Genomic DNA, 25,410 nt, shown 5'->3' on the forward strand with positions numbered 1-25,410 from the left:
CCGTGTCAAAAGCTTTGCTAAAGTCAAGAAACAATACATCCACTGCTTTCCCTTCATCCACAGAACCAGTAATCTCATCATAAAAGGCGATTAGATTAGTCAGGCATGACCTTCCCTTGGTGAATCCATGCTGACTGTTCCTGATCACTTTCCTCTCCTCTAAGTGCTTCAGGATTGATTCTTTGAGGACCTGCTCCATGATTTTTCCAGGGACTGAGGTGAGGCTGACTGGCCTGTAGTTCCCAGGATCCTCCTTCTTCCCTTTTTTAAAGATGGGCACTACATTAGCCTTTTTCCAGTCATCCGGGACTTCCCCCGTTCGCCACGAGTTTTCAAAGATAATGGCCAAGGGCTCTGCAATCACAGCCGCCAATTCCTTCAGCACTCTCGGATGCAATTCGTCCGGCCCCATGGACTTGTGCACGTCCAGCTTTTCTAAATAGTCCCTAACCACCTCTATCTCTACAGAGGGCTGGCCATCTCTTCCCCATTTTGTGTTGCCCAGCACAGCAGTCTGGGAGCTGACCTTGTTAGTGAAAACAGAGGCAAAAAAAGCATTGAGTACATTAGCTTTTTCCACATCCTCTGTCACTAGCTTGCCTCCCTCATTCAGTAAGGGGCCCACACTTTCCTTGGCTTTCTTCTTGTTGCCAACATACCTGAAGAAACCCTTCTTGTTACTCTTGACATCTCTTGCTAGCTGCAGCTCCAGGTGCGATTTGGCCCTCCTGATATCTTTCCTACATGCCCGAGCAATATTTTTATACTCTTCCCTGGTCATATGTCCAACCTTCCACTTCTTGTAAGCTTCTTTTTTATGTTTAAGATCCGCTAGGATTTCACCATTAAGCCAAGCTGGTCGCCTGCCATATTTACTATTCTTTCGACTCATCGGGATGGTTTGTCCCTGTAACCTCAACAGGGATTCCTTGAAATACAGCCAGCTCTCCTGGACTCCCTTCCCTTTCATGTTAGTCCCCCAGGGGATCCTGGCCATCTGTTCCCTGAGGGAGTCAAAGTCTGCTTTCCTGAAGTCCAGGGTCCGTATCCTGCTGCTTACCTTTCTTCCCTGCGTCAGGATCCTGAACTCAACCAACTCATGGTCACTGCCTCCCAGATTCCCATCCACTTTTGCTTCCCCCACTAATTCTACCCGGTTTGTGAGCAGCAGGTCGAGAAAAGCGCTCCCCCTAGTTGGCTCCCCTAGCACTTGCACCAGGAAATTGTCCCCTACGCTTTCCAAAAACTTCCTGGATTGTCTATGCACCGCTGTATTGCTCTCCCAGCAGATATCAGGAAAATTAAAGTCACCCATGAGAATCAGGGCATGCGATCTAGTAGCTTCCGTGAGTTGCCGGAAGAAAGCCTCATCCACCTCATCCCCCTGGTCCGGTGGTCTATAGCAGACTCCCACCATGACATCACTCTTGTTGCACACACTTCTAAACTTAATCCAGAGACACTCAGGTTTTTCCACAGTTTCGTACCGGAGCTCTGAGCAGTCATACTGCTCCCTTACATACAGTGCTACTCCCCCACCTTTTCTGCCCTGCCTGTCCTTCCTGAACAGTTTATAACCATCCATGACTGTACTCCAGTCATGTGAGTTATCCCACCAAGTCTCTGTTATTCCAATCACGTCATAATTCCTTGACATCACCAGGACCTCCAGTTCTCCCTGCTTGTTTCCAAGGCTTTGTGCATTTGTATATAAGCACTTGAGATAACCTGTTGATCGCCCCTCATTCCCAGTATGAGGCAGGAGCCCTCCCCTCTCAGACATTCCTGCCTGTGCTTCCTCCCGGTATCCCGCTTTCCCACTTACCTCAGGGCTTTGGTCTCCTTCCCCCGGTGAACCTAGTTTAAAGCCCTCCTCACTAGGTTAGCCAGCCTGCTGGCAAAGATGTTCTTCCCTCTCTTCGTAAGATGGAGCCCGTCTCTGCCCAGCACTCCTCCTTCATGGAACACCATCCCATGGTCAAAGAATCCAAAGCCTTCTCTCCGACACCACCTGCGTAGCCATTCGTTGACCTCCACGATTCGACGGTCCCTACCCAGGCCTTTTCCTTCCACGGGGAGGATGGACGAGAACACCACTTGCACCTCCAACTCCTTTATCCTTCTTCCCAGAGCCACGTAGTCCGCAGTGATCCGCTCAAGGTCATTCTTGGCAGTATCATTGGTGCCCACGTGGAGAAGCAGGAAGGGGTAGCGATCCGAGGGCTTGATGAGTCTCGGCAGTCTCTCCGTCACATCACGAATCTTAGCCCCTGGCAAGCAGCAGACTTCTCGGTTTTCCCGGTCAGGGCGGCAGATAGATGACTCAGTCCCCCGGAGGAGAGAGTCCCCGACCACCACCACCCGCCTTCTCCTCTTGGGAGTGGTGGTCGTGGAACCCCCAACCTCAGGACATCGCATCTCATGCCTCCCAACCAGCGGGGTCTCCTTCTGCTTTCTCCCCCCAGACATATCATCTGGTCCACTCTCCGCATTGGTACCTGTGGAGAGAACATGAAAGCGGTTAGTTACCTGTGTCTGTGTTACTGGAACCCGGACATTCCGCTTACCTCTTCTGGAGGTCACATGTTGCCAAGCTTCTTCACTGGCCTCTTGGCTCCTCTGTGCAACCTGCTCTATATCTTTAGAGCTTTGTGCCCCTAGAAGGCTATCCTGAGTTTGGTCCAGAAAATCCTCAGTCTCTCGTATACAACGCAGGGTCGTTACCTGTTGCTCCAGACCTTCAATCTTCTCTTCCAATATGGAGACCAGCTTGCACTTTGTACAGACAAAGTCGCTTCTGTCCTGTGGAAGAAAGACAAACATGGCACATCCAGTGCAGGTCACAATAGCTGAACCCCCCCCTTCCATATCACCTACCTACTATGAGCTTCCTCAGAGACGTTGGCAAGATGTAAGCCTCACTGGGCTCACTCCAGGCGAACTCCCAGGCAAACTCCTGCTGTGAGCTGCTCTGCTGTCCCCGCTGCTCAGCTGGTTCGCGAGGCTCTGGCTATTTTCAAACAGCCAGGCTTCCCTGACGCAAACACACAGACACCCTAATGCCCGCCCCCTGCAGGCTAGCAGCCAATCAGACACTCACTCAGGCTCTCTCCCTGCCCTCCCAGCAAACACACGCTCGGATACTTCCTCAGCAAGCAAACACACACACTCGGATACTTACCAGTCCCAGGCAAACTCCTGCTGTGAGCTGCTCTGCTGTCCCCGCTGCTCCGCTGGTTCGCTGCCGCTCAGCTGGTTCGCGAGGCTCTGGCTATTTTCAAACAGCCAGGAGGATAAACCCATTGTTTCATGTTCTCTGTGTGTGTGTATATAAATCTCTCCTCTGTTTTTTCCACCAAATGCATCCGATGAAGTGAGCTGTAGCTCACGAAAGCTTATGCTCTAATAAATTTGTTAGTCTCTAAGGTGCCACAAGTACTCCTTTTCTTTTTGCGAATACAGACTAACACGGCTGCTACTCTGAAACCTATCAGACTAAGTTTCCTTTTATATTTTCTAGGCAGTTCCCTTTCTCTGGTGGTGATAGGCATTATCAGGGCAGGATTGTATTCCTAACGGCCCAGTAGTACCTTATTTCAATGTGACTGGTTTGGAATGTGAGGATGTGACCGGTCGCTTCCCAGCTTATGGCTGCCTCTGCTGCTTAGCCAAAGGCCTCAGACTGTCACAGTAAGAGAAGGCCCTTACACCAGCAGACAGTGATTTTGATTCTTTCTTTTATACCTCTATAACTAGCTAAGTGATGACAATACACCTAAATTCTTATTATAGGTGTATAGGCCTTTACAGACAGGCCTGAATATCTATATCCTAACAGTTTGCACAGCGGGCCTCGCTTTCAGTTGTATCGGTTTCACCCCAGTGTTATTCCACTTTGGCCTTAGGAGACACTCTGGATTTACACTAAGTGAGATTGGAATCAGGCCCAACAGAATTAGAACAGTGTGAGAGCAGTAAGAAAAGGAGTACTTGTGGCACCTTAGAGACTAACAAATTTATTAGAGCATAAGCTTTCGTGAGCTACAGCTCACTTCATGTGAGAGCAGTGTGACCAGGTCAGAATCAGGCCAATTGACTCCTTACTGGCCCAGATGTAAGAGAGAAAGGAGAGTTGGGCCCTGGTAGTTGTAAACTGGTAATTGAACCATGATTTTGGAGCTGATTAATCAGCACAGGCAAGGTAAATGTGTGCAAACCAAGATTTGTAATCAGTTTACAGAGCTATGTAAACAGTCTAATCTCTGGCTGGAGTCACTAATGTTCATACAATCAGCCCAGCATTCACCTTGCCTTGTTTGGCAAGTCCTGAGCCGTGTCCAGCACTTGTGCCTGCACACCGGGCCACAGGAGTATTTATTCACTCAAAGGAGGAGTGTAAATTGGAGAGTGCTGTCCCATCCCTGCTAGTTTGCACAAGCGGGGAACCACAGGCCTGTTTGCTCTCCCAGCCCTCGGTCTGAGGCGAGCAGCACAGGTCAGTGGCTAGTAGTACTTCTGTGATGGGTAGGTATTTTCAAGGCCTCAGCGCTGGCCTGTGAGACTCTGCTCTGGGCTGAAATATCCTACAAGCTCTTCTCTCCCCAGCATGGCCCCCTTCTGGTCTGCACTCTTGATTTCTGATTGCTGCATAGGCAGATCACAGAGCTGGCTCGGAGCAGCCAGCAAGACCCAGCCATGCACAGAGAAGAGCTTTTCTCTGCCTAACTAGTACATGCAGGGCTGAATCCTGCACAGTGCTGAGTCCCCAGGAGCGACTCTCTGCCCTTCTCAGGAGGAGTTTGGCACCAAACAGGCTCACATTCCTGACAGAGGGAATGAATGGTTCTAGCAGGTGGCTGAGCCCCACAGTGAAGCTGAGGCATTTGCTTAGTACCCAGGCTGTGTGCTGGGAGGTTAACCACATGCCAGCCCTGTGATCGGATGAGACACCAACACACTGCATGTACCACAAGGTGTGGAAAGGCAAATGGGAGACTTTCCTGCTTTCAGATGGTTTGACAGTTCTGTGTGGCTGCTGGCTCAGACTTTCCGTTGATGTCATTTGGAGGCGGGTGTGGTGGAACAACTGTTTGAGGGCTGGGCTTGGAAAGCAAAAGGGACAAAACCAGCCCCAGACTAACTCCACCAGCTTCCCCTAGGGGTGGGACTGGCCCAGGGGCCTCATCGCTTGGAGGGAGGGACCTTGGGGGGGGCATTCAACACTGGACAGAGGCAATGACAGCATGGAGCACAGTGTCACTTGCGAGAGGCTGAGGTTTGTCTGGCAACTGAATAAATACCAATTCTCCCCTTAGAGCCTGAATCCTTTGGGATTGACAAGGGAACCTACAGGAGTTAAGTACCAGAGACTCCAGTGACAGTCCATGGGAGTTGGGCACCTTGTTGCTTTCGGCTCCTTGAAAAATCCCAGCCTTCATTATGTGCTACGATTAGCACAGAGGGCAAAGAGTAGTGAGGTGGTTGAAACAGAACTGTCCTGGCAAATGAACCCAATCTCTGAGCACCTGCCCTGGTCTTTGTGCGTATTTCACACTCTTAGTGACAGTGTGTTCCCATGCCACAGTCTGCCACATGTGCAAAGGGGCAGGGGCAAAGCCACAAAGGGACTTTATTGAGCTGTGGACCTTGCAACTGTATTATTAGTCATCATGCTAATTATTACAGATTTGTATTATGATGGTACCTACATTCCCCAACTGAGAGTGGGGTCTCATTGTGCTGGGTGCTGTACAAACACCTAGTGAGAGACACTTCCTGTCTGGAAGAGCTGGCAGACAAGACAAGGTAGTGATAATAATCCCTAGTTCTTAGCGCACACCTTTCCTCAGTTGATCTCAAAGTGCTTCACAAAGGACGGCAGTATCATTAACCCCATTTTACAGATGGGGAAACTGAGGCACAGGCAAGGAAGTGACGTGCCAAAGGTCACCAGCAGGCTAGTGGCAGAACTTCAGATAGAACCCAGGCACAGAACAGCAGCAGATTGTAAATAACCTGGACTGTGCTTTCCCTGCGCATTAGTGAGCAAACATGGAGAGCAGAGTGAGTGAGCAGCGTTCCCAAGACATTGCCAGAATTCCCCTGAGAGGTACCAGTGGTTGAAATGCGCACGGCACCAGCAGGGCTCTCTTGGCCATGAGGGATCAGAGGAAGAGCTGCTGTAAGGGAATAATGCTAATACTGGCATCCTAAAGCCACTCTCTCAGAGCGTGAGAGAATGGGTGAATCTCACAGGGCCTGAGGCAAACTGGCAAACACTCAATAGTCATAAGTGACTTTTTCAAATGTGGCCACTGCTTTTGAGTGTCTGAGGTCTGCGGATACCCTGCTGCTTTCACGCAGAGTTTGGGGTGCTCGGTGCTTCTGAAGATCAGACCTGAGGCATTTCAAAATCGGGTGCCCCAAAATGGAGGCATTCAGACTCGGTGATCACTTTGGAAAACTTTGGCCTGAATGGTTTACTGCCCTTGGTGGCTGCCAGGCTTGCTGCAGCTAGCTCTATGCCAGCCACCAGGCGGCTCACCATTTTCCCTAGGATGCCCCTGGTGGTTAATTGCCAGCAGAAAGAAAAGGAGTACGTGTGGCACCTTAGAGACTAACAAATTTATTTGAGCATAAGCTTTCGTGAGCTACAGCTCACTTTATCGGATGCATTCTGTGGAAAATACAGTGGGGAGATTTATATACACACACAGAGAACATGAAACAATGGGTTTATCATACACACTGTAAGGAGAGTGATCACTTAAGATAAGCCATCACCAGCAGCGGGGGGGGGGGGCGGAAGGAGGAAAACCTTTCATGGTGACAAGCAAGGTAGGCCATTTCCAGCAGTTAACAAGAACATCTGAGGAACAGTGAGGGGTGGGGGGAGAAATAACATGGGGAAATAGTTTTATTTTGTGTAATGACTCATCCATTCCCTGTCTCTATTCAAGCCTAAGTTAATACCTAAATAGTAGGTAGACTTCTGGGTACTCTTCTGGCTCTGTCAATCTGTTTCTTCACTTCAGCAGGTGGGTATTGTAGTTGTAAGAATGCATGATAGAGATCTTGTAGGTGTTTGTCTCTGTCTGAGGGGTTGGAGCAAATGTGGTTATATCGTAGAGCTTGTCTGTAGACAATGGATCGTGTGGTATGATCTGGATGAAAGCTAGAGGCATGTAGGTAGGAATAGCGGTCAGTAGGTTTCTGATATAGGGTAGTGTTTATGTGACCATCGCGTATTAGCACCGTAGTGTCCAGGAAGTGGATCTCTTGTGTGGACTGGTCCAGGCTGAGGTTGATGGTGGGATGGAAATTGTTGAAATCATGGTGGAATTCCTCAAGGGCTTCTTTTCCATGGGTCCAGATGATGAAGATGTCATCAGTGTAGCTCAAGTAGAGTAAGGGCATTAGGGGACGAGAGCTGAGGAAGCGTTGTTCTAAGTCAGCCATAAAAATGTGGGCATACTGTGGGGCCATGTGGGTACCTATAGCAGTGCCGCTGATTTGAAGGTATACATTGTCCCCAAATGTGAAATAGTTATGGGTGAGGACAAAGTCACAAAGTTCAGCCACCAGGTGAGCCGTGACATTATCGGGGATGCTGTTCCTGACGGCTTGTAGTCCATCTTTGTGTGGAATGTTGGTGTAGAGGGCTTCTACATCCATAGTGGCTAGGATGGTGTTTTTAGGAAGATCACCAATGGATTGTAGTTTCCTCAGGAAGTCAGTGGTGTCTCGAAGATAGTTGGGAGTGCTGGTAACGTAGGGCTTGAGGAGGGAGTCTACATAGCCAGACAATCCTGCTGTCAGGGTGCCAATGCCTGAGATGATGGGGCGTCCAGGATTTCCTGGTTTATGGATCTTGGGTAGCAGATAGAATACCCCAGGTCGGGGTTCTGGGGTGTTTCTGTGCGGATTTGTTCTTGTGCTTTTTCAGGGAGTTTCTTGAGCAAATGCTGTTGTTTCTTTTGGTAACTCTCAGTGGGATCAGAGGGTAATGGCTTGTAGAAAGTGGTGTTGGAGAGCTGCCTAATAGCCTCTTGTTCATATTCCGACCTATTCATGATGAAGACAGCACCTCCTTTGTCAGCCTTTTTGTTTATGATGTCAGAGTTGTTTCTGAGGCTGTGGATGGCATTGTGTTCTGCATGGCTGAGGTTATGGGGCAAGTGATGCTGCTTTTCCACAATTTCAGCCCATGCATGTCGGCGGAAGCACTCTGTGTAGAAGTCCAGTCTGCTGTTTCGACCTTCAGGAGGAGTCCACCCAGATGCCTTCTTTTTGTAGTGTTGGTAGGAAGGTCTCTGTGGGTTAATATGTTGGTCAGAGGTGTGTTGGAAATATTCCTGGAGTCGGAGACGTCGAAAATAGGATTCTAGGTCCCCACAGAACTGTATCATGTTTGTGGGGGTGAAGGGGCAAAAGTAGAGGCCCCGAGATAGGACAGATTCTTCTTCTGGGTTAAGAGTATAGTTGGATAGATTAACAATATTGCTGGGTGGGTTACGGGAACCACTGTTGTGGCCCCTTGTGGCATGTAGTAGTTTAGATAGTTTAGTGTCCTTTTTCTTTTGTAGAGAAGCAAAGTGTGTGTTGTAAATGGCTTGTCTAGTTTTTGTAAAGTCCAGCCACGGGGAAGTTTGTGTGGAAGGTTGGTTCTTTATGAGAGTATCCAGTTTTGAGAGCTCATTCTTAATCTTTCCCTGTTTGCTGTAGAGGATGTTGATCAGGTGGTTCCGCAGTTTCTTTGAGAGTGTGTGGCACAAGCTGTCAGCATAGTCTGTGTGGTATGTAGATTGTAATGGATTTTTTACCTTCAGTCCTTTTGGTATGATGTCCATCTGTTTGCATTTGGAGAGGAAGATGATGTCTGTCTGTATCTGTACAAGTTTTTTCATGAAGTTGATAGATTTCCACTCTATACGGCTAAATTCAGTGCCTTGCATAATGACAGGTTTCAGAGTAGCAGCCGTGTTAGTCTGTATTCGCAAAAAGAAAAGGAGTACTTGTGGCACCTTAGAGACTAACAAATTTATTTGAGCATAAGCTTTCGTGAGCTACAGCTCACTTCATCGGATGCATTTGGTGGAAAATTCAGTGGGGAGATTTATATATACACACACAGAGAACATGAAACAATGGGTTTTATCATACACACTGTAAGGAGAGTGATCACTTAAGATGAGCCATCACCAGCAGCGGGGGGGGGGGAAAGGAGGAAAACCTTTCATGGTGACAAGCAAGGTAGGCCATTTCCAGCAGTTAACAAGAACATCTGAGGAACAGTGGGGGATGGGGTGGAGGGGAAACTAATCATGCTTTCTTACATTCTTACAACTACAATACCCACCTGCTGAAGTGAAGAAACAGATTGACAGAGCCAGAAAAGTACCCAGAAGTCACCTATTACAGGACAGGCCCAACAAAGAAAATGACAGAACGCCACTAGCCATCACCTTCAGCCCCCAACTAAAACCTCTCCAACGCATCATCAAGGATCTACAACCTATCCTGAAGGACGACCCATCACTCTCACAGATCTTGGGAGACAGGCCAGTCCTTGCTTACAGACAGCCTGAAGCAAATACTCACCAGCAACCACACAACAGAGCCACTAACCCAGGAACCTATCCTTGCAACAAAGCCCGTTGCCAACTCTGTCCACATATCTACTCAGGGGACACCATCATAGGGCCTAATCACATCAGCCACACTATCAGGGGCTCGTTCACCTGCGCATCTACCAATGTGATATATGCCATCATGTGCCAGCAATGCCCCTCTGCCATGTACATTGGTCAAACTGGACAGTCTCTTCGTAAAAGAATGAATGGACACAAATCAGATGTCAAGAATTATAATTATAACATTCAAAAACCAGTCGGAGAATACTTCAATCTCTCTGGTCACTCGATTACAGACCTGAGGGTGGCTATCCTTCAACAAAAAAACTTCAAAAACAGACTCCAACAAGAGACTGCTGAACTGGAATTAATTTGCAAACTGGATACAATTAACTTAGGCTTGAATAGAGACTGGGAATGGATGAGTCATTATACAAAGTAAAACTATTTCCCCATGTTATTTCTCCGCCCCACCTCACCCCCCACTGTTCCTCAGATGTTCTTGTTAATTGCTGGAAATGGCCTACCTTGCTTGTCACCATGAAAGGTTTTCCTCCTTTTCCCCTGCCCCCGCTGCTGGTGATGGCTCATCTTAAGTGATCACTCTCCTTACAGTGTGTATGATAAAACCCATTGTTTCATGTTCTCTGTGTGTGTATATAAATCTCCCCACTGTATTTTCCACGGAATGCATCCGATGAAGTGAGCTGTAGCTCACGAAAGCTTATGCTCAAATAAATTTGTTAGTCTCTAAGGTGCCACAAGTACTCCTTTTCTTTTTGCGAATACAGACTAACACGGCTGCTACTCTGAAATTGCCAGCAGGTACCTGATTCCCTTGGATGGCGGGGATATACACCTAAGAGAGTGTGCTGGACCCTGAAAGGGTGGGATGGGCATACTCATTAGCTGGTATCAAACTTCAGGAAATCAGCCCCTCCCTGACGGAGGCTATATGGGTGAGTTCTGCCCTCCCTGCAGAAACCCCAGAGTGGCCAGGATTTCACCCTGCATGAAGGATCGGCTCCTCAGCGGGAATAATTCAGTGTAGCTCCAGGGTAGTCAATGGAGCTATACTGTGTGGTGTTGCGGACTGTGCCTTTAAGGGCTGAGCGTCCCAGCTCTGGTTGTGGTTATGCCCAGCCAGTTAGAAGCTGGAACTGACTTAGCATAAAGCAGGGCCTGGATCCTCAAGGATATTTAGGCACCAAACTCCCATTGATTTCAGTGGAAATTAGGAATAGAAATACCTTTGAGGATGTGGGCAATCACTGAGTGCCACACACTGATTCACACCAGCGGAGGAGTGGTGCAGATTCTTTTCCCCTAGTGCAACCGCCAGTGCTAGCTACAGTGATCAAAGCATGGGAAGATTTTCTTGCTCTTCAGTTTTGAGTGCGTTGCTACAGCTCAGGAGACATGAATTTGCTGCAGTGGTGCAGCCAGAACGCATTGTCTCAGCGCCTTTCTCCACAAAGCCACCATCCGTTGTCAGCCTGAAGGCTCCCAAAGAATCCCAGTACAGAACTCAGGACTACAGCCCTGCAGTCCCACTTGGGCAAAATGATGCAGCCATTTCTGAGGTGGAACATGACACCTATTGAACAGCACACAGTAACAAGTCATTTTTGCAGCAGAGTATTTTTGTTCCCTTTCTTAGGAAGAAACAGGATTATTAACTTCCTGATTTGAAACTCTAGGGAACGTCGGCTGGCAGAGTGTTTCCAGGTTGGTACAACATAATTAGGCATGTTAGAAGTTGGCCAGGGCCGTAGGGACAGCACCTACTCTTGCAAAGAGTGCCAAGGGATCTTTTAATGATTCAGGTGTCTGCTTTGTTATTTCCTGCAATACTGCCAGGCTCTCACAAAGGCAGCTGCCTCCTGTAGGTTAGAAAGGATTTTGTGCTGCAAAATGAGGGATGGGGCAAGCATTCATGGCACGGACAGTTCCATTGTTTAGATCTGGTGCAGTATTGCACATTACTCCAGGCACTGGCTTGGACCATGATATCACCGCAGGAAAAAACACAGAAGTTTATTGCCTCCACCTGTGAAGTGCCTCACATGGCTCCTCCATTACCTTGCTGTGATAGGTGTGATAGGCAGTGTGGCCTAGTGGCTAGTGCACTAGGCAGGGATTTAGGAGTCCTAGGTTCTAATCCCAGCTCTACTACTGGCTGGCTGAGTGACCAAGGGCAAATCATGTCCTTGCTCTGTCCCTCAGTTTCCCCACCTGTAAAAATGGGGATAATTGTACTGCCTTCCTTTGTGGAGAGTCAACCTGTGGAACTCCTTGCCTGAGGAGGTTGTGAAGGCTAGGATTATAACAGGGTTTAAAAGAGAACTAGATAAATTCACGGAGGTTAATTCCATTTATGGCTATTAGCCTGGATGAGTAAGGAATCGTGTCCTTAGCCTCTGTTTGTCAGAGGTTGGAGATGGATGGCAGGAGAGAGATCACTTGATCATTACCTGTTAGTTTCACTCCTTCTGGGACACCTGGCATTGGCCACTGTCAGCAGACAGGGTACTGGGCTGGATGGACCTTTGGTCTGACCCAATATGGCCATTCTTATGTTCTATAGCTCTGAAATTGGCTGATGAAAAGCATTAGATAAGAGCCACGGATGGGGAGTCTCTCCTATAATACCACCTATGCTGGGTATTTTCTGAAGGAGTGGCTGCTTTTCAGCCCTGCTACAGGCAAAGGGCCCAGGACCTGGGCTTTTGCTTGCAGTGTTGGAATCTGAGCTCCCCCTGTGACAGGTTTGGTCACAGAGACCCCTTGGGACTGTCACCTGATGTGCTGAAACTACCTCTGAGCCTATTTTCTCTGATGGCTTGGGAGTGCAGAGCCCTGTCTTGTTGAGCCAGACATGTTAGCCTACTGCAACACAGACCCAGGGTCTGAACCATGCCCCCAAAGCTGCAGATTTAACTGAAAACAGCTCAGCAAGTACTCCTGTCTCCAGCACCCAGACACGCAGCTCCCACTGGGATCCAAACCCCAAATAAATCCGTTTTACTGTGTATAAAGCTTATACAGGGTAAACACATAAATTGTCCACCCTCTATAACACTGATAGAGAAATATGCACAGCTGTTTGCTCCCCCAGGTATTAATCACTTACTCTGGGTTAAATAATAAACAAAAATGATTTTATTTAGTATAAAATTTAGGATTTAAGTGGTTTCAAGTAATAAAAGACAGAACAAAGTAAGTTACCAAGCAAAATAAAACAAAACATGCAAGTCTAAGCCTAATACATTAAGAAACTGAATACAGGTAAATCCCACTCTGAGATGTTCCAATAAGCTTCTTTCACAGACTAGACTCCTTCCTAGACTGGGCCCAATCCTTTCCCCTGGTACAGTTCTTGTTCGTTCCAGCTCAGGTAGTTACTGGGGGATTTCTCATGACTGGCCCCCTTTGTTCTGTTTCACCCCCTTCTATATTTTTGGAATAAGGCAGGAATCTTGTGTGTCTCTGGGTCCCTACTCCTCCTAAATGGAAAAGCACCAGGTTTAAGATGGATTCCAGAATCATGTGACATTCTTCCAGGGCTGGTGCTCAGGTACCCAGGAAGGTTTGCAAGTAAACAGAGCCATTTACAGGTGATTGATTCTGAAGCACCCTTAATGGCTACTACTTAACATGTTTACATCAGGTTTCAGAGTAGCAGCCGTGTTAGTCTGTATTCGCAAAAAGAAAAGGAGTACTTCTGGCACCTTAGAGACTAACAAATTTATTAGAGCATAAGCTTTCGTGAGCTACAGCTCACTTCATGCATCCGATGAAGTGAGCTGTAGCTTACAAAAGCTTATGCTCTAATAAATTTGTTAGTCTCTAAGGTGCCACAAGTACATGTTTACATCAGTGATACAAGTTTATATCTTATTCTCCTAACTCCAGACATAGCAATAGTACATACTCAGTAGATCATAAGCTTTGTAATTAATTTGTTAGTCTCTAAGGTGCCACAAGTACTCCTTTTCTTTAAGCTTTGTAATGATACCTTACAAGAGACCTTTTGTGTAAAGCATATTCCAGTTACATTATATTCATACTCATAATCATATTTCCATAAACATATGGAGTGCACTGTCCCCCCCTCCCCCAACACACAAAGAGCCCACCACTGGGCTGGGGAAGAAAGAGCTAAAGAAAAGAGAGAGGCAGCCAGGCTGAGCTACTGCTGAGACACACTGGTGGGTTGTCTCGACCCCCACCACAAGCCAGATGTCTCCTCTCAGGGGGATCCTGGCACTCGGTACAAATCTGTGGAAGGCACTGCAAGATCCATGGAACAAGTAAGAAAATGAAAGTGATGCTGGCTCTCTGGCTTTATGAAAAGTTGTGCTACAGCATGTAACTTAGCGCCTGGGCCCTGTGCTGATTGGCACCCTATAAATATCTTCCATGAGGGTGTTTCACAATCAGCTGGATGTTGGCATGCTAAGTGCAAAGCTACCAAGACTGATCTCTTCTGCCAGGCCTGTTGGGAGGTAGCAGGTTGAGGGGTGCAGGGGTTTCATTATGGTGGAGGGGGTTACTGGATCCCCTGGGCCAGTGCACGCCCAGGTGGATAGCATCGGAGCTAAGTGTATAACCTACCATGGGATGCTGTGGGCCAAATTCACTGATGCAAAGGGTGCCCAGAGCATAGGATGGGCACTTGTTTATGCTTTATTAATCAAAATAAATACCTTAATGACATATTGAAAAAACGGGCCAGAGCCTCCATCTTGCGCCTTGTGTTCCTGAACTCAGAGGGTGTCAAACAGGGCCCAGTCCAGTTGGTATCGTTTAGCTCCCACAGTGAAAATGACTACACACAGTGTAAGGCAGTGAGGAATTGGGACTAGTGAATCTGACCCTGCTCTCGTGATACCAGTGCTGCCACCCTGGTAGAAAGGAGAGACCCAATCTTCATTAATCTAATCAGCCCTGCTGGGCTCAGGTTAGAGTGTGTGGGGCAGCACACACCCCTTCGTGCAGGGACCTATTCTGCTCTTGGCTGGCCCCATGTCAGGCTTGGATCAGCCAGCCAACGCCTCATGTGCTACCCGCCATGCCAGCTCCTTGGTCAGGATCCCTGCAGAGCCTCCCGAGAAGGGACAATCTAATGTGGAGCAGGGGGCTGTGGGGCCAGGTACAGAGTAAAACTAGGGCCCGGGACAGTCCAACTTCCAGAAACTCCACGAGAGGGGGGTGGGGGATGCACCTGTTGGGGGGAGCTATGAGGGGCAAGGAGCAGATGACCCTGTCAGAGGGGGCTGGGCAAGGGGAGTGGGGAGATGCCTGTGTTGGGAGGGGGACTATGAGAGGCGGGGTGGGAGATGCTCCTGTCCCGGGGGGACTATGAGGAGTTGGGGGAGGGAAAGAGGAGAGGGGATATGTCCCTCTGGGGGGGGCTATAAGGGGCAGTGAGGGAGATACCTGGAGTGAGGGGAGGCTGGGCAGGGGGGAGGGGGGATGCCCAGGATGGCTCTGAGGGGCAGGGTGGGAGATGCAAGTGGAGGGGGGAGATATGTGGGGGTACGGGGACTGTGAGGGGGATGGAAAAGGATGGGGGGAAGATGCCCTGGGGGGCTATGAGGGGAGGGGGAGCTGGGCAAGGGAAGGAGGAAGATGCCTGTGGGGGGGGCTATGAGGGGAAGGGTGGGAAATGCCTAGGGTGGGGTGGGTAAGGGAATGGGGAGATGCCCGGGGCAGGGGGGGCTACAAGGGGAGGGGGAAGATGCATGGGGCTGGGCGAGGGGCGGGGGGGAGATGCCGGCGGGGGGGGCTGGGCAAGGGGTGGGGGAGATGCGCGAGGCAAGGGGGGAGGGGCTAGGAAGGGGGAGGGGGAAGATGCCCGTGTCTGGGGCGGGAAATGCCCGGGGCGGGGGGGGGCTGGGCAAGAGGAGCGGGGCTGTGACGGGGGGGCCGATGTCCCTGTCTGGGGGGACGCGCCCCCGCTAGGCCCCGCCCCTCACCTGAGCACGGGGCGGTGCTCTGGGGACGAGGCCTGAAGCAGCCAATGGGCGAATCCGGAGGAAGTTGTGCGCTCTGGGGGCGGGGCTCCCGGCAGCCAATGGGAGGTCGCTGGGTGGGAACTGGGAGCGAGCGGCCGGCGCTGGGAGTGGAGCGAGTCGCTGGGGTGACAGCGCCGAGCCGGGGGGAGAGCGCGGGGCCGCCGCCGCCGCCGCCCAGGTACCGGGGCCGGGCTGGGGCTGGGGCTGGGGCTCGGGCTGTGCAGGAGGATGGTGGGGTGGCCAGGCAGGCGGTACAGGCTGGGGAGCACAGCGGGGAGAGGGCAGGGGCGCGGGCTGGGTAGCTGGGTCTGGCAGGGGGCCCAGGGTGGGCCCTGGGGAGGAGAGCGGGTGGATCGGGCAGGGGCACAGGCTGGGGGTGATAGTCTAGCCAGGCCACAGGGAGCAGCATATTTGGGCTGCCGTGTTGTGTGCCAGGGGACTGAAGGGAAGTTTCCTCCAGGCGATGCCAGGAACGCTCCTTTTGTACTGTCAGACTCCACTTGAACTCTCCTGGCGCATGTCCCGGGGGGTTTGCTGGCAGGGACCCACTCTTCCATTTATGCTCCTTTTGCAGCACTGACAGAGACGGATCTTGTTACTGTGTAGGAGGCCTTCAGCCCAGATGGTATCTGCTGGTTTATGGGGGTGTGTGTGCGTTAGATGGTGAGGTGGTGTCGGTTGCCGCCAATCTGTAGTGCGGACGGACTCTGCCATACCTAGCAGGGTGCCTGCTGAGTGTGAGTTTGCTCCTCAGCACAGCAGAGTCTATAGCTGAGTATCCCTAATCCTCCTAGGTTGGAATCTCCAAGGCCGATCGCTCTCTGTCCACACGCACAAGGATTCTGTGGGGTTAACTCAGGATCTGTAGCTCTCATGGCACACGTGTCACCCAGTTATTGCTGTGCTGGGACGGGGCAGGGAAGTGAGGTCACACCCTGCCACTGACTTGCTGTTTGATTTGAGGCTGAGGTGAAGGGCCTATTTTCTTTGTTTGCTCTCCTAAGTTAATGGAACGAGTCTGAGGAAGCCTGTACGCAGCCTGCTAGGACCTTATCTTCCTCTCTTACCTGCTGCTATCCGTACAGTAACCGCTAAATATCCTGCTCACCCAGCGTGAGGTGGTGCTGACCTATGACAGATGAAGCAGGAGGGAAGAGGCTCTTGTGCTAGTTGCCCAAGTGTCTCTCCAAGCCTGACTGAACACAGGGCTTTTGCAGTTCCAGCCCGGAGCTGTGCAGGAGCTGAAGAAGGGAGTTCCTCTGTTACAGCCTCTGGAGACTTTCGATCTCTAGAACTGCTCTGGGCTTTGCAAGCTGGTTAATCTAGGCTCTTTGAGCTGTGATAGAGCTAAAGGTTGCCTGCAGCTAGAAGTTCTCCAAATGCTTTGCCATGGAGATTGCTTGAGGAGGACAGAGTTGTCTATCTCTCTGAGAGCAGAGTTGTGTCTCTGGCTGAGGGCCAAACAATGAATTTTTCTGTTTGAGTTTCAGCCAAGGGTTGCTTGCTGAGGTTCTGGAGGCCCTGTGGAACTGGGATGTAAACAACAAGTCCTAGGTCAATTTCCCTTCTGTCTGGTGAAAATCACTTGGAAAGTGTTGGGACCATTATTGGAGCTCATTGTCAACACCTCTTTTCAGGAGGAAGAGATGCCTGCTTCTCTTAAAGATCCTTCCTCTCTGAATCCTTTTGATGGTACCCAGCTCTCTAACTATTGCTGTGTCCTGAGTTCCCTGTTATTAATGAAGTGGTGGCGAGGCAGCTCTGTCAGGACTTGGATCCTCAGGTCTCCTGGACTCCAATCAGTCTGGGGTTCGGAGATGGCAGTGATAGGTATTTAGGAGTGATTCCCCTCCTGGTGATCCCTTCCTTTAGAGCGATTAATTACCTTCCCTATGTATGGTGACTCTAATAGGGGGCAGATGAAGTCACTGAGTGATTCTGCTCCTTTCTTACTGAAGGACCCCAGAGGTTACTGGGCAATTGCTCCTCTGCCCTAAGGGCTACTTCAGGCTTGGTTTCCTATAGTTTAATTGTGAGTAGAATATTTTCAGTAAGGTCAGGTCCTTTGACTTTGGAATTCACTTTCCTCTTGCTTCAGTGGCACTCTCTGGGTATGCTGCAAGGCTGGTCTTTTTTGCCAGTTTTTCAAACATGGGAGGTTAGGGTGGGTATAGATAGGTATGAAATGGGGTTGATAGCTGCGACTCCTTGATAGGGTGGAGAGAGTCCACCATCTGTTGCTTTTATTTGCAAGATTTCCTGCCACTTTAATGCAGGTGCCCCCTTGAACAACAGAGTGAGCACAAAACCCAGGCGGGTCTTACAAAGGGCTGCATAGCACGGGTTTTGGTGCAGCTGGTTCTGTAAATCCAGAGAACAAGAAAGGGAATGAGGAGTTTTCCCTTGCCAGTGCAACTGGCCACGAGCAATTCCACACAGATCTTGGTGCCAGCACCAAAGCTTGCATCAGACAGAAATGAATTACTGGGAAGGAGGAGGAGGGCAGTCAGTGAGAACTTGTGGTTTCTTCTAATTTCTGCCTACACAGTTCTTGCTTTGTGTGCAGCAGTTGAGCCTTAGTCCTGGAGAGCAGGACTGCAGAAGCCTGTCTCTGCCGTGTGCGCAGCTCCGCGACTCTAAACAGGGCTGGACACGTTGGCAGATTAGCAAGCAGTATTCTGCTGCTGACATGTTCAGGCTTTTTGTGTGTGAATGTTTCCAGGCAGGTGTTAGAAGCTCTGTGTTTTTGATGAGTTTCGTAGGTCCCTTTGTAAACAGGGTTGCGGAGCATAGGGTTATATGCTGGGAAAGCAGACTTTTATTTAGCTGAGGCAAAAAGTTTTCCCCACACTTTCTCTTTTCTCCATTTTATTGCATCTCATCAGACATGCTGCTGCATTGTTCACCAGGCTGCTGGTGCTTTCTCCATATGCTAATGAATTAACAAAGCTCTGTACTGTTTCTTGTTGGGGAAACGGAGTTGGTGTTTCCGGTAAAGCAAGGCCAGGCCTGCCTTTGAATCTCAGCACTAACAGGATCTGCATTGTTTGTTTTGCTTTATTACTTTTCATTCTTTGTTTTTTAGTATGAGCATCTGAATAATGCCCTCCCCCCGCCCCGATGCGTGTTAATTCTTTCAGCAGGCTGAGCGGTCTCTTGGATTGGGAATGTTTGTTTGTGTTGGTGAGTTGGGATATATATAGATATAGGGATGCTGGTGCTGCTGCATTGGGCTTGGATTTCTGAGATGCGCTCTGACTGGCTGGCTTCACTTCTTCCAAACACGTGGCATCTTTCCTAGCTATCTAGACTTCACCTTTTTCAGTGCCTTTAATCCTACTGCCTGACACTTAGAACGTGACTATCAGGGAAGATGAGAGTCCACTGTGCCTCACCCTGTTCACAGGGAACATGGGGAAGAGACGGCTTCATTCTGTATTGTTTGTGTGTCCTTGGTCTTGCTGCATAGATTGCCAGTATGGACACGTGGCCACTAGGAACCAGACCCACAGCATGCAGGCTACCAAACAGCTAGCAGATGATAATTACTTGTGACTGTTACTGACCTTCTTAAGACTGTGGCCAGCCAGCTAGAGCTGCCTGACTCAACCAGTCCCTAAGCCAGGGCGTCTGCTGGATTCTTGTGATTTAAGGAAACAGGGCAGTGGGCTCAGCTCTCTGGTTATGGGCTATCTCTGAAACGCTGGGCTGAACAACTCCTGAGCATTCTCCTGTTCTTGGGATCTCCCTTCCTGAGCCTGTTTTTTTTTCCTAAAATGTAACTTCTTTAACCCAGCCCCAGGCTGAGTGTTCACATCTTGGTGGTTGTCTACACACAAATGTCTAACCCTTACTGTTGGTGACTCTCACGTCCCCACTCCCTGGTGATAGTAACAGCAATCCGGCTAGATGTGGCGCAATAAGCATGTGACGGAGCTTAGACATTTACATTTTGTTTCCTATTTCTAGGCTGTTATATGGATACCTGGGGACACTTGTTAAGTAAAGGGTGAGAAAGTAGGGTTGGCGTTTTGTTCGGCTGGTGAGTGAGGACACTGTGTGGGGACCAGACAGGGGACTGAGACTCTTTGCCAAAGGGAAAGGACCTGATTTCAGAATTGAGGTTTTGCTTTCCTGACTCCAGGTCAGCGTGCTCTGCTGTTGTTTCTTGGAAGAGAAACAAGGACACTGCACTCCTAATTACGTTCCTCTTTGGCACTGTGCCTTTGTCAGCTGGTTAGACTGAAGGCCTGGCGCATCTGAGCACCATGCAACCTGGTCCTGTAACCTAGTTTTCTGAGCACCTAATGCTGTTTCAGGCAATCAGGGCAGAGGTTACCCTGGGGAACTGCATTTGATTGATTTATTCTTGCCCCGGGGTGTGTGTGTGGGGGGAGGGGGGAAGCTGTGTTTTGGATGTTGTAGCTCCCTTTGGCTGGGTTTTTATGGTGTGGAAATTGGATTGGAGGGGGGTACATTTGAGCAGAGCAACGAGGTGGAGAATTCAGGACAGCGCCTGTGCAGGACACGACGTGAGGTGTGGGAAGAGCTGGTGGCAAATGACCAACTGAGTGAGGAATTCGCGCTGGGTGAAACTTGCTCTGATTGCATGAGCCTGAGTTCACCTGGCCTTGGCTGGGAATCCAGCCACAGCTGCTGCCTTTGAGGTGCTTACACAGAATTTGAGGGTCAGCAGCTCAGCCCGATCCCAAACCTTGTAGCACCACCCTTAAATGGCCCACTTGGGGACAGTGCAGGAGCTGTTGCGCCCTCTCTAGCGCCCTCACCCATAGCCTTCCCCTCTCCCCAGAGGATAAATGTGCAGCCTTTACATTGTGCAAACCCTCTGTACTGGAATACACTTTATCTTCTGCATGGTGGTCATCCAGAATCAGCCTGCCCTTGGGCTGGGGAGGCTATGTGACCAGGTGTACCGGTGTGAGGAGCGGGCAGTGTATGCGCGGCCTTCCACAGGAACGCTGGCTCCTGGCAGGCGCCACAGTGCAGCAACTGTGAGACTGGCTGGAGCAAAGGCTGATGCACTGTCCCAGTGCTTCAGGAGAGCTGGGAGCCTCCGGATCTCCGGTGGTACCTGGATGACCCGGGAACACTGGCTCTGCTGTTTTTGTGGGACAAGCCATGAGGAAATTGCCTCCCAAACTGTCCCTGGGGGCTTCTGCCTCAGAGCCGCATGCCAGTGTGTAACACGTATAATAAAATCTCCTTTGGGCAGTGGGGGGAAGGGAGCTCTGCTTTTGAGCCTTCTCCTGGTGCTAGGGATTTCATGGGGTCCGGAGATCTAGTATCCGTGGTGGCTGCAGGCAGCCTGAGACAAATGTCCCAGCTTCACAGTGGGCCATGCTCTTTCCCAGGGCTCACTCTTGCTTTTCTTCTGCCCAGTCCGTGTGCTTCCCACCTGGGATGGCCACTTCCTCCTAAGGGTAGGAATCTGTCCCTAGCCTGGCTTTCCACCTGCACTGGCTCCTGGCATCCTCTGTACCTGTCTGGCTGCCCTGATGCTCCCATCGTGTGCAAGCCTCAGGACTGCCAGTCCCCCTGTAGGTCTAGAGTATGACATGTCTGTTGAAGGATACATGGTGCAATCGCCACCGTGATGCCTTGTCTCCATCAGTGTGGGGTGTTTAGTGGCAGGATGAGTCTTTGATCAGGATGTGCCCCAGGAGAGCTAGGAGTCGAGCCTCCTGAACAGCAGTGGGGATAAATAGCTCCCTAAACTCCCTTTGCTGAGCCCTACTTTCATGAGCATTTGTGTTGCTGTTGTCTGGGCTGGGTGAGCATGGCAGGCACCTCCTGCCTGGCCTCTGGCTCAATGTGGGTTGGCTCTCAGGGCAGAGTGTGCAGTCAGTGCTGCAAGAGTTCACGTAGCTGTGAGTTTCTCCCTCCCCCCCCTCCATGCATTCCCACTTCACGCTGATGAGCCTGATAAGGGCTTCCTGTTGTGTGCTGTCAGCGGCACTTGGGTCCCTGCAGCAAGCAGGTTGTGTGTTGTGATAGGCCCGCCCTTGGATTACTCTACACGCTATGTGTGTTCTGCCCTGGCTGCAGCGTATTTTTATGGCATGTTTCTCTCGCTCATAAGGAACTAGATGAAGCAACCTTGCAGTCCTTAGCAATTATCTTTGAGAAATACTGGAGGATGGGAGAGCTCCCAGATGCCTGGAGAAGAGAAAACATATGCTGACTTTTTATAGATAGGTACTAACTTCAGTCCCTGGAAAGATACTAGAGAAACTTATCAAACAATCAGTTTGTGAGCACCTGGAGGATAATAGGATTATAAGGAATAGTCAGCATGGATTTGTCAAGAACAAATCATGCCAAAGTAACTGAATTTCCTTCTTTGAGAGGATTGCTGACCTGCTGGGTAGCGGGGAAGAAGTAGATGTGATATACCTTGATTTTTGGGTAGCAGCCGTGTTAGTCTGTATTCGCAAAAAGAAAAGGAGTACTTGTGGCACCTTAGAGACTAACAAATTTATTTGAGCATAAGCTTTCGTGAGCTACAGTTTAGTGAGCTGTAGCTCACGAAAGCTTATGCTCTAATAAATTTGTTAGTCTCTAAGGTGCCACAAGTACTCCTTCACCTTGATTTTTGGTAAGGCTTTTGACACAGTTCTGCACGACATTCTCATAAGCAAACTAGGGAAATGTATGTAGTCTAAATAAAATTTCTATAAAGTGTATGCACAACTGGTTGAAAGACTATATTTAAAGTATAGTTATCAATTGTACCTAGAGGGGATGAGCAAAACACTGTCACGATCGCTAATCTGGAGTATGACTAATATAGAGCTAGATCTCAGGTATTCATTGTATTCGGTGTTAATACTATGCGTGGCAGAATAGGATTTCGATCTTTTCATACTTTGATATCCAGAGACTATTTATGTTTATTGATTTTAAATTTACACAGTTTCACAAAATTCTGGGCTTTAGGCATTTTTCCTATTTTTATTGATTTTAAATTTTCACAGTTGCAGGTTATGAAGGGGTGGTGAGGCAATAACGATGTAATGACATTTGAAGTTTTCTCCTGGCTAACACACAAATTGTCAACATCCCATGTCAAAATACACAAAGTAAAGAGCCTTCAGTCAAATGTTAACAACTTCTCAAACAGCGTTTTTCTTTCTTCGTCTAGCTGTACATTTTGATTATTGATGCAAATATTTTCCCATTGGTTTGCGTGTGTATGGTGAAAGTGACATTTACCGATTAAAAAAGTCGAATCCTTCCAAGCCTAGTTAACAGTATGACTAGCCCTGGACTGAACATGGGTGTGGGTTCTTCTGCTGAGGTGGCCACATCCCTGCCCTGGGATGGAGACGCCCCCTATGCAAGCAGGAACTTGACAGCAGAACTAAAATTTGAGTGAGAGCCGTCTGACATAAATTCCCTGGCTACTTGCCTGGTCTTGGTCAGTCAAGAGCCTCAGGGTAGAATTGGTTGAGCAGACTTGGGGCAGTGATAGTGCTCTGCTTTGGGGGCTGCTGGTTCTGTGTTGACCGTGAGAGTGACACGCTGATGGGTTCTGAAGTACGAGGCAAACAACTGTTGCCCTCCTAATCTGGATGATATTTCAGTTCTTGGGAAATGTGGGGCTTAGTTTAAGCCTTATCCTTCCCTCTTCCATGTTCTAGGAATACATGACACTCAATTCTGACTGGACTTGGGGACCTATGGCATCAGTTGGTGGTATGCTTAATTCTCAGGTTGCGAAAGCCTTCCTGCATATCTTGTATGTTGATGTAGCCATGTCTGTCCAGGATATGGAGGAAGACAAGAGAGGTAAGGGAATATCTTTTGTTGGAGCAACATCTGTTGCGGGAGAGAGACAAGCTTTCAAGCCATGCAGTTCTCAAGATGTTCCCTCACCCCCCTTGTCTTTCTCCATATTGGAAGTATATCCTCCAAGTGGAGTGCCCCCCTCCCCACCCCCAGTGACCTGGCTTGTCCAAGCAGTGGATAGCTACGTGCAATTGGTTTGGAGATTGTGCTTCCTCTCTTGGGGGTAATGTGCTTCTGCATGGGGACAGGGAGAAGACAGAGCCTTAATGCAACTGTCCTACTCCAACGTATTCCACTTGTCCTGCCTTGGAGGCATCTCCAAGCCCGGGCACGCATCCTGCCCAGCTGAGGAGGGACTGTGACCCTTCTGTGACATGGCCTTGTCTTGCTCCGTGTCAGCTACCACGTGGAATCTAGAGTGGCTTGGCAGGTGTTGTGTACAGAAGTGGAGTGCCTCTTTCCAGCAATGCCTGGAGTCCCTGGCTGAGTTTCCCCCTGCAAACAGCCAGCTCAGGTCCAGCCTTATTGGAAACGGTGCCAGTATAAAGGGAGGTGGGGGGAGAGGGGATCTGAGGTCCTGCCTTTTACATGTCGTCATAGTCAAGTGGAATCCCCGCTGTAAGGTTTTTTTCCTGCTGCCCTGGACGTGAGTGGTAGGGAGCAAAGGGTCCCTTGTAGGTTTCCCTGACGCTGTGTTTCTGGTGGTTGTGGTACCCTGGATCCTGAAGAGAGGGGAATGCTGCAGAGGGTGGGCCAGCTGAGTCAGCGGTGTAACACCAGTGGGGCCAGTAAGGCCTTGCACCACGTGGGCACGTAGCTGGGTGTGTTCAGGATTAAAGCAAATTCCTGGCTGCTGCCACTGGCTGTGCTGAGGGAGGAGAGAGCCGTGGGTGTGTGTGAGGATGGCTGCCACCGGGCCCTCTGGGTGCTCCTGCTACTCAGGCACATGGTGCTCGGCTCAAGGTAGTCTGTGTCTCTCTACCCACGTGTTTGGTGCTTGTTACCCCCGTTGGCCAGATCTTCCTGCCAGATTGACTGTCATGTGTGACAGGGAGGAGAAGGCTCAAGGCTGAGGGAGCCCTTCACATGCTGGGCCAATCATGTGTTATAGTAGCACCCAGAGGGCCTAAGTGAGAACAGGGCTCTACTGTGGTCACATAGCAAGAGACTGTCCCTGCCCCAGAGAGCTTGCAATCGAAAAAGCCAAGGCGGGCAAAGGGTGGGAGGGGAAACCAAGGCACGGTATGGGGTGGGGACTTGCCCAATGCCATGCAGCAGGTTGGAAGCAGAGCTGGGACTAGAGGCCATGGCTGCTGAGCAGTGCCCTCTCGCTGGATCTTGATGCCCCTTGAACATAGGCACTAAGATCTAAGAGGAAAGCTCCGTTGCTGGCAAAATGTCAGGGGAATAGTTGGCTCAGCTACTGCTTGCTGTGAACGTGGCAGCTGCTTTGTTAGACTCTTGTTTTCAGAATTACAAATAATAAACCCAGAGCCAGTCTGGTCTCCTAACGAGACAAACACGCCAGGCTGCGCTCAGCGGCAACCAGAGAGGGACCAGTGCACAGAGGGAGGCAGAGTGCAGGGTGCCTGAGAGCAGCTCTGGAGGCTCGCTGTGCTTTTAACACCAGGATGCAGGTTCTCCCTTTGATACTGCCCCATTGGCTGTCAGACAGGTGGCAAGGGACCCACCCTCGCTTGCTTCCATTCCTCCTCTTGAAGGACTGTGGAGACTGGGTGGGGTTGTGGTCTCTGAACTCATGTGAACCGAGAAATCCTCCTGCACCAGTGAAGTGTTGGCTGCCCCTCTCATTGCCCGACTTTACTGCCGTGGCAAAGACATATGGAGCATAAGCTAGGGGGCACGTTGGTCGATTCCTGGCCCAGAGGCCCCATAGCTTTAGTGCTGTATCTCCAGGCATGTTACTGTCCTGGCAAGATGGATGCAGT

General features: G+C 49.9%; 1 protein-coding gene across 1 annotated transcript in view; it reads left to right on the forward strand.

Moving 5' to 3' along the window:
• The first annotated feature begins 15,711 nt into the window (after positions 1-15,711).
• Positions 15,712-25,410, forward strand: part of GRAMD2A (GRAM domain containing 2A) — a 76,078-nt gene continuing 66,379 nt past the window's right edge. Inside the window, exon 1 of the mRNA XM_043493965.1 lies at positions 15,712-15,830. Within this exon, the coding sequence (XP_043349900.1) occupies positions 15,712-15,830 (119 nt within the window). The remainder of the gene's footprint in view (positions 15,831-25,410) is intronic.

The sequence above is a fragment of the Dermochelys coriacea genome, chromosome 10, assembly GCF_009764565.3.
Source record: "Dermochelys coriacea isolate rDerCor1 chromosome 10, rDerCor1.pri.v4, whole genome shotgun sequence".
NCBI classification, from domain to species: Eukaryota; Metazoa; Chordata; order Testudines; family Dermochelyidae; genus Dermochelys; species Dermochelys coriacea.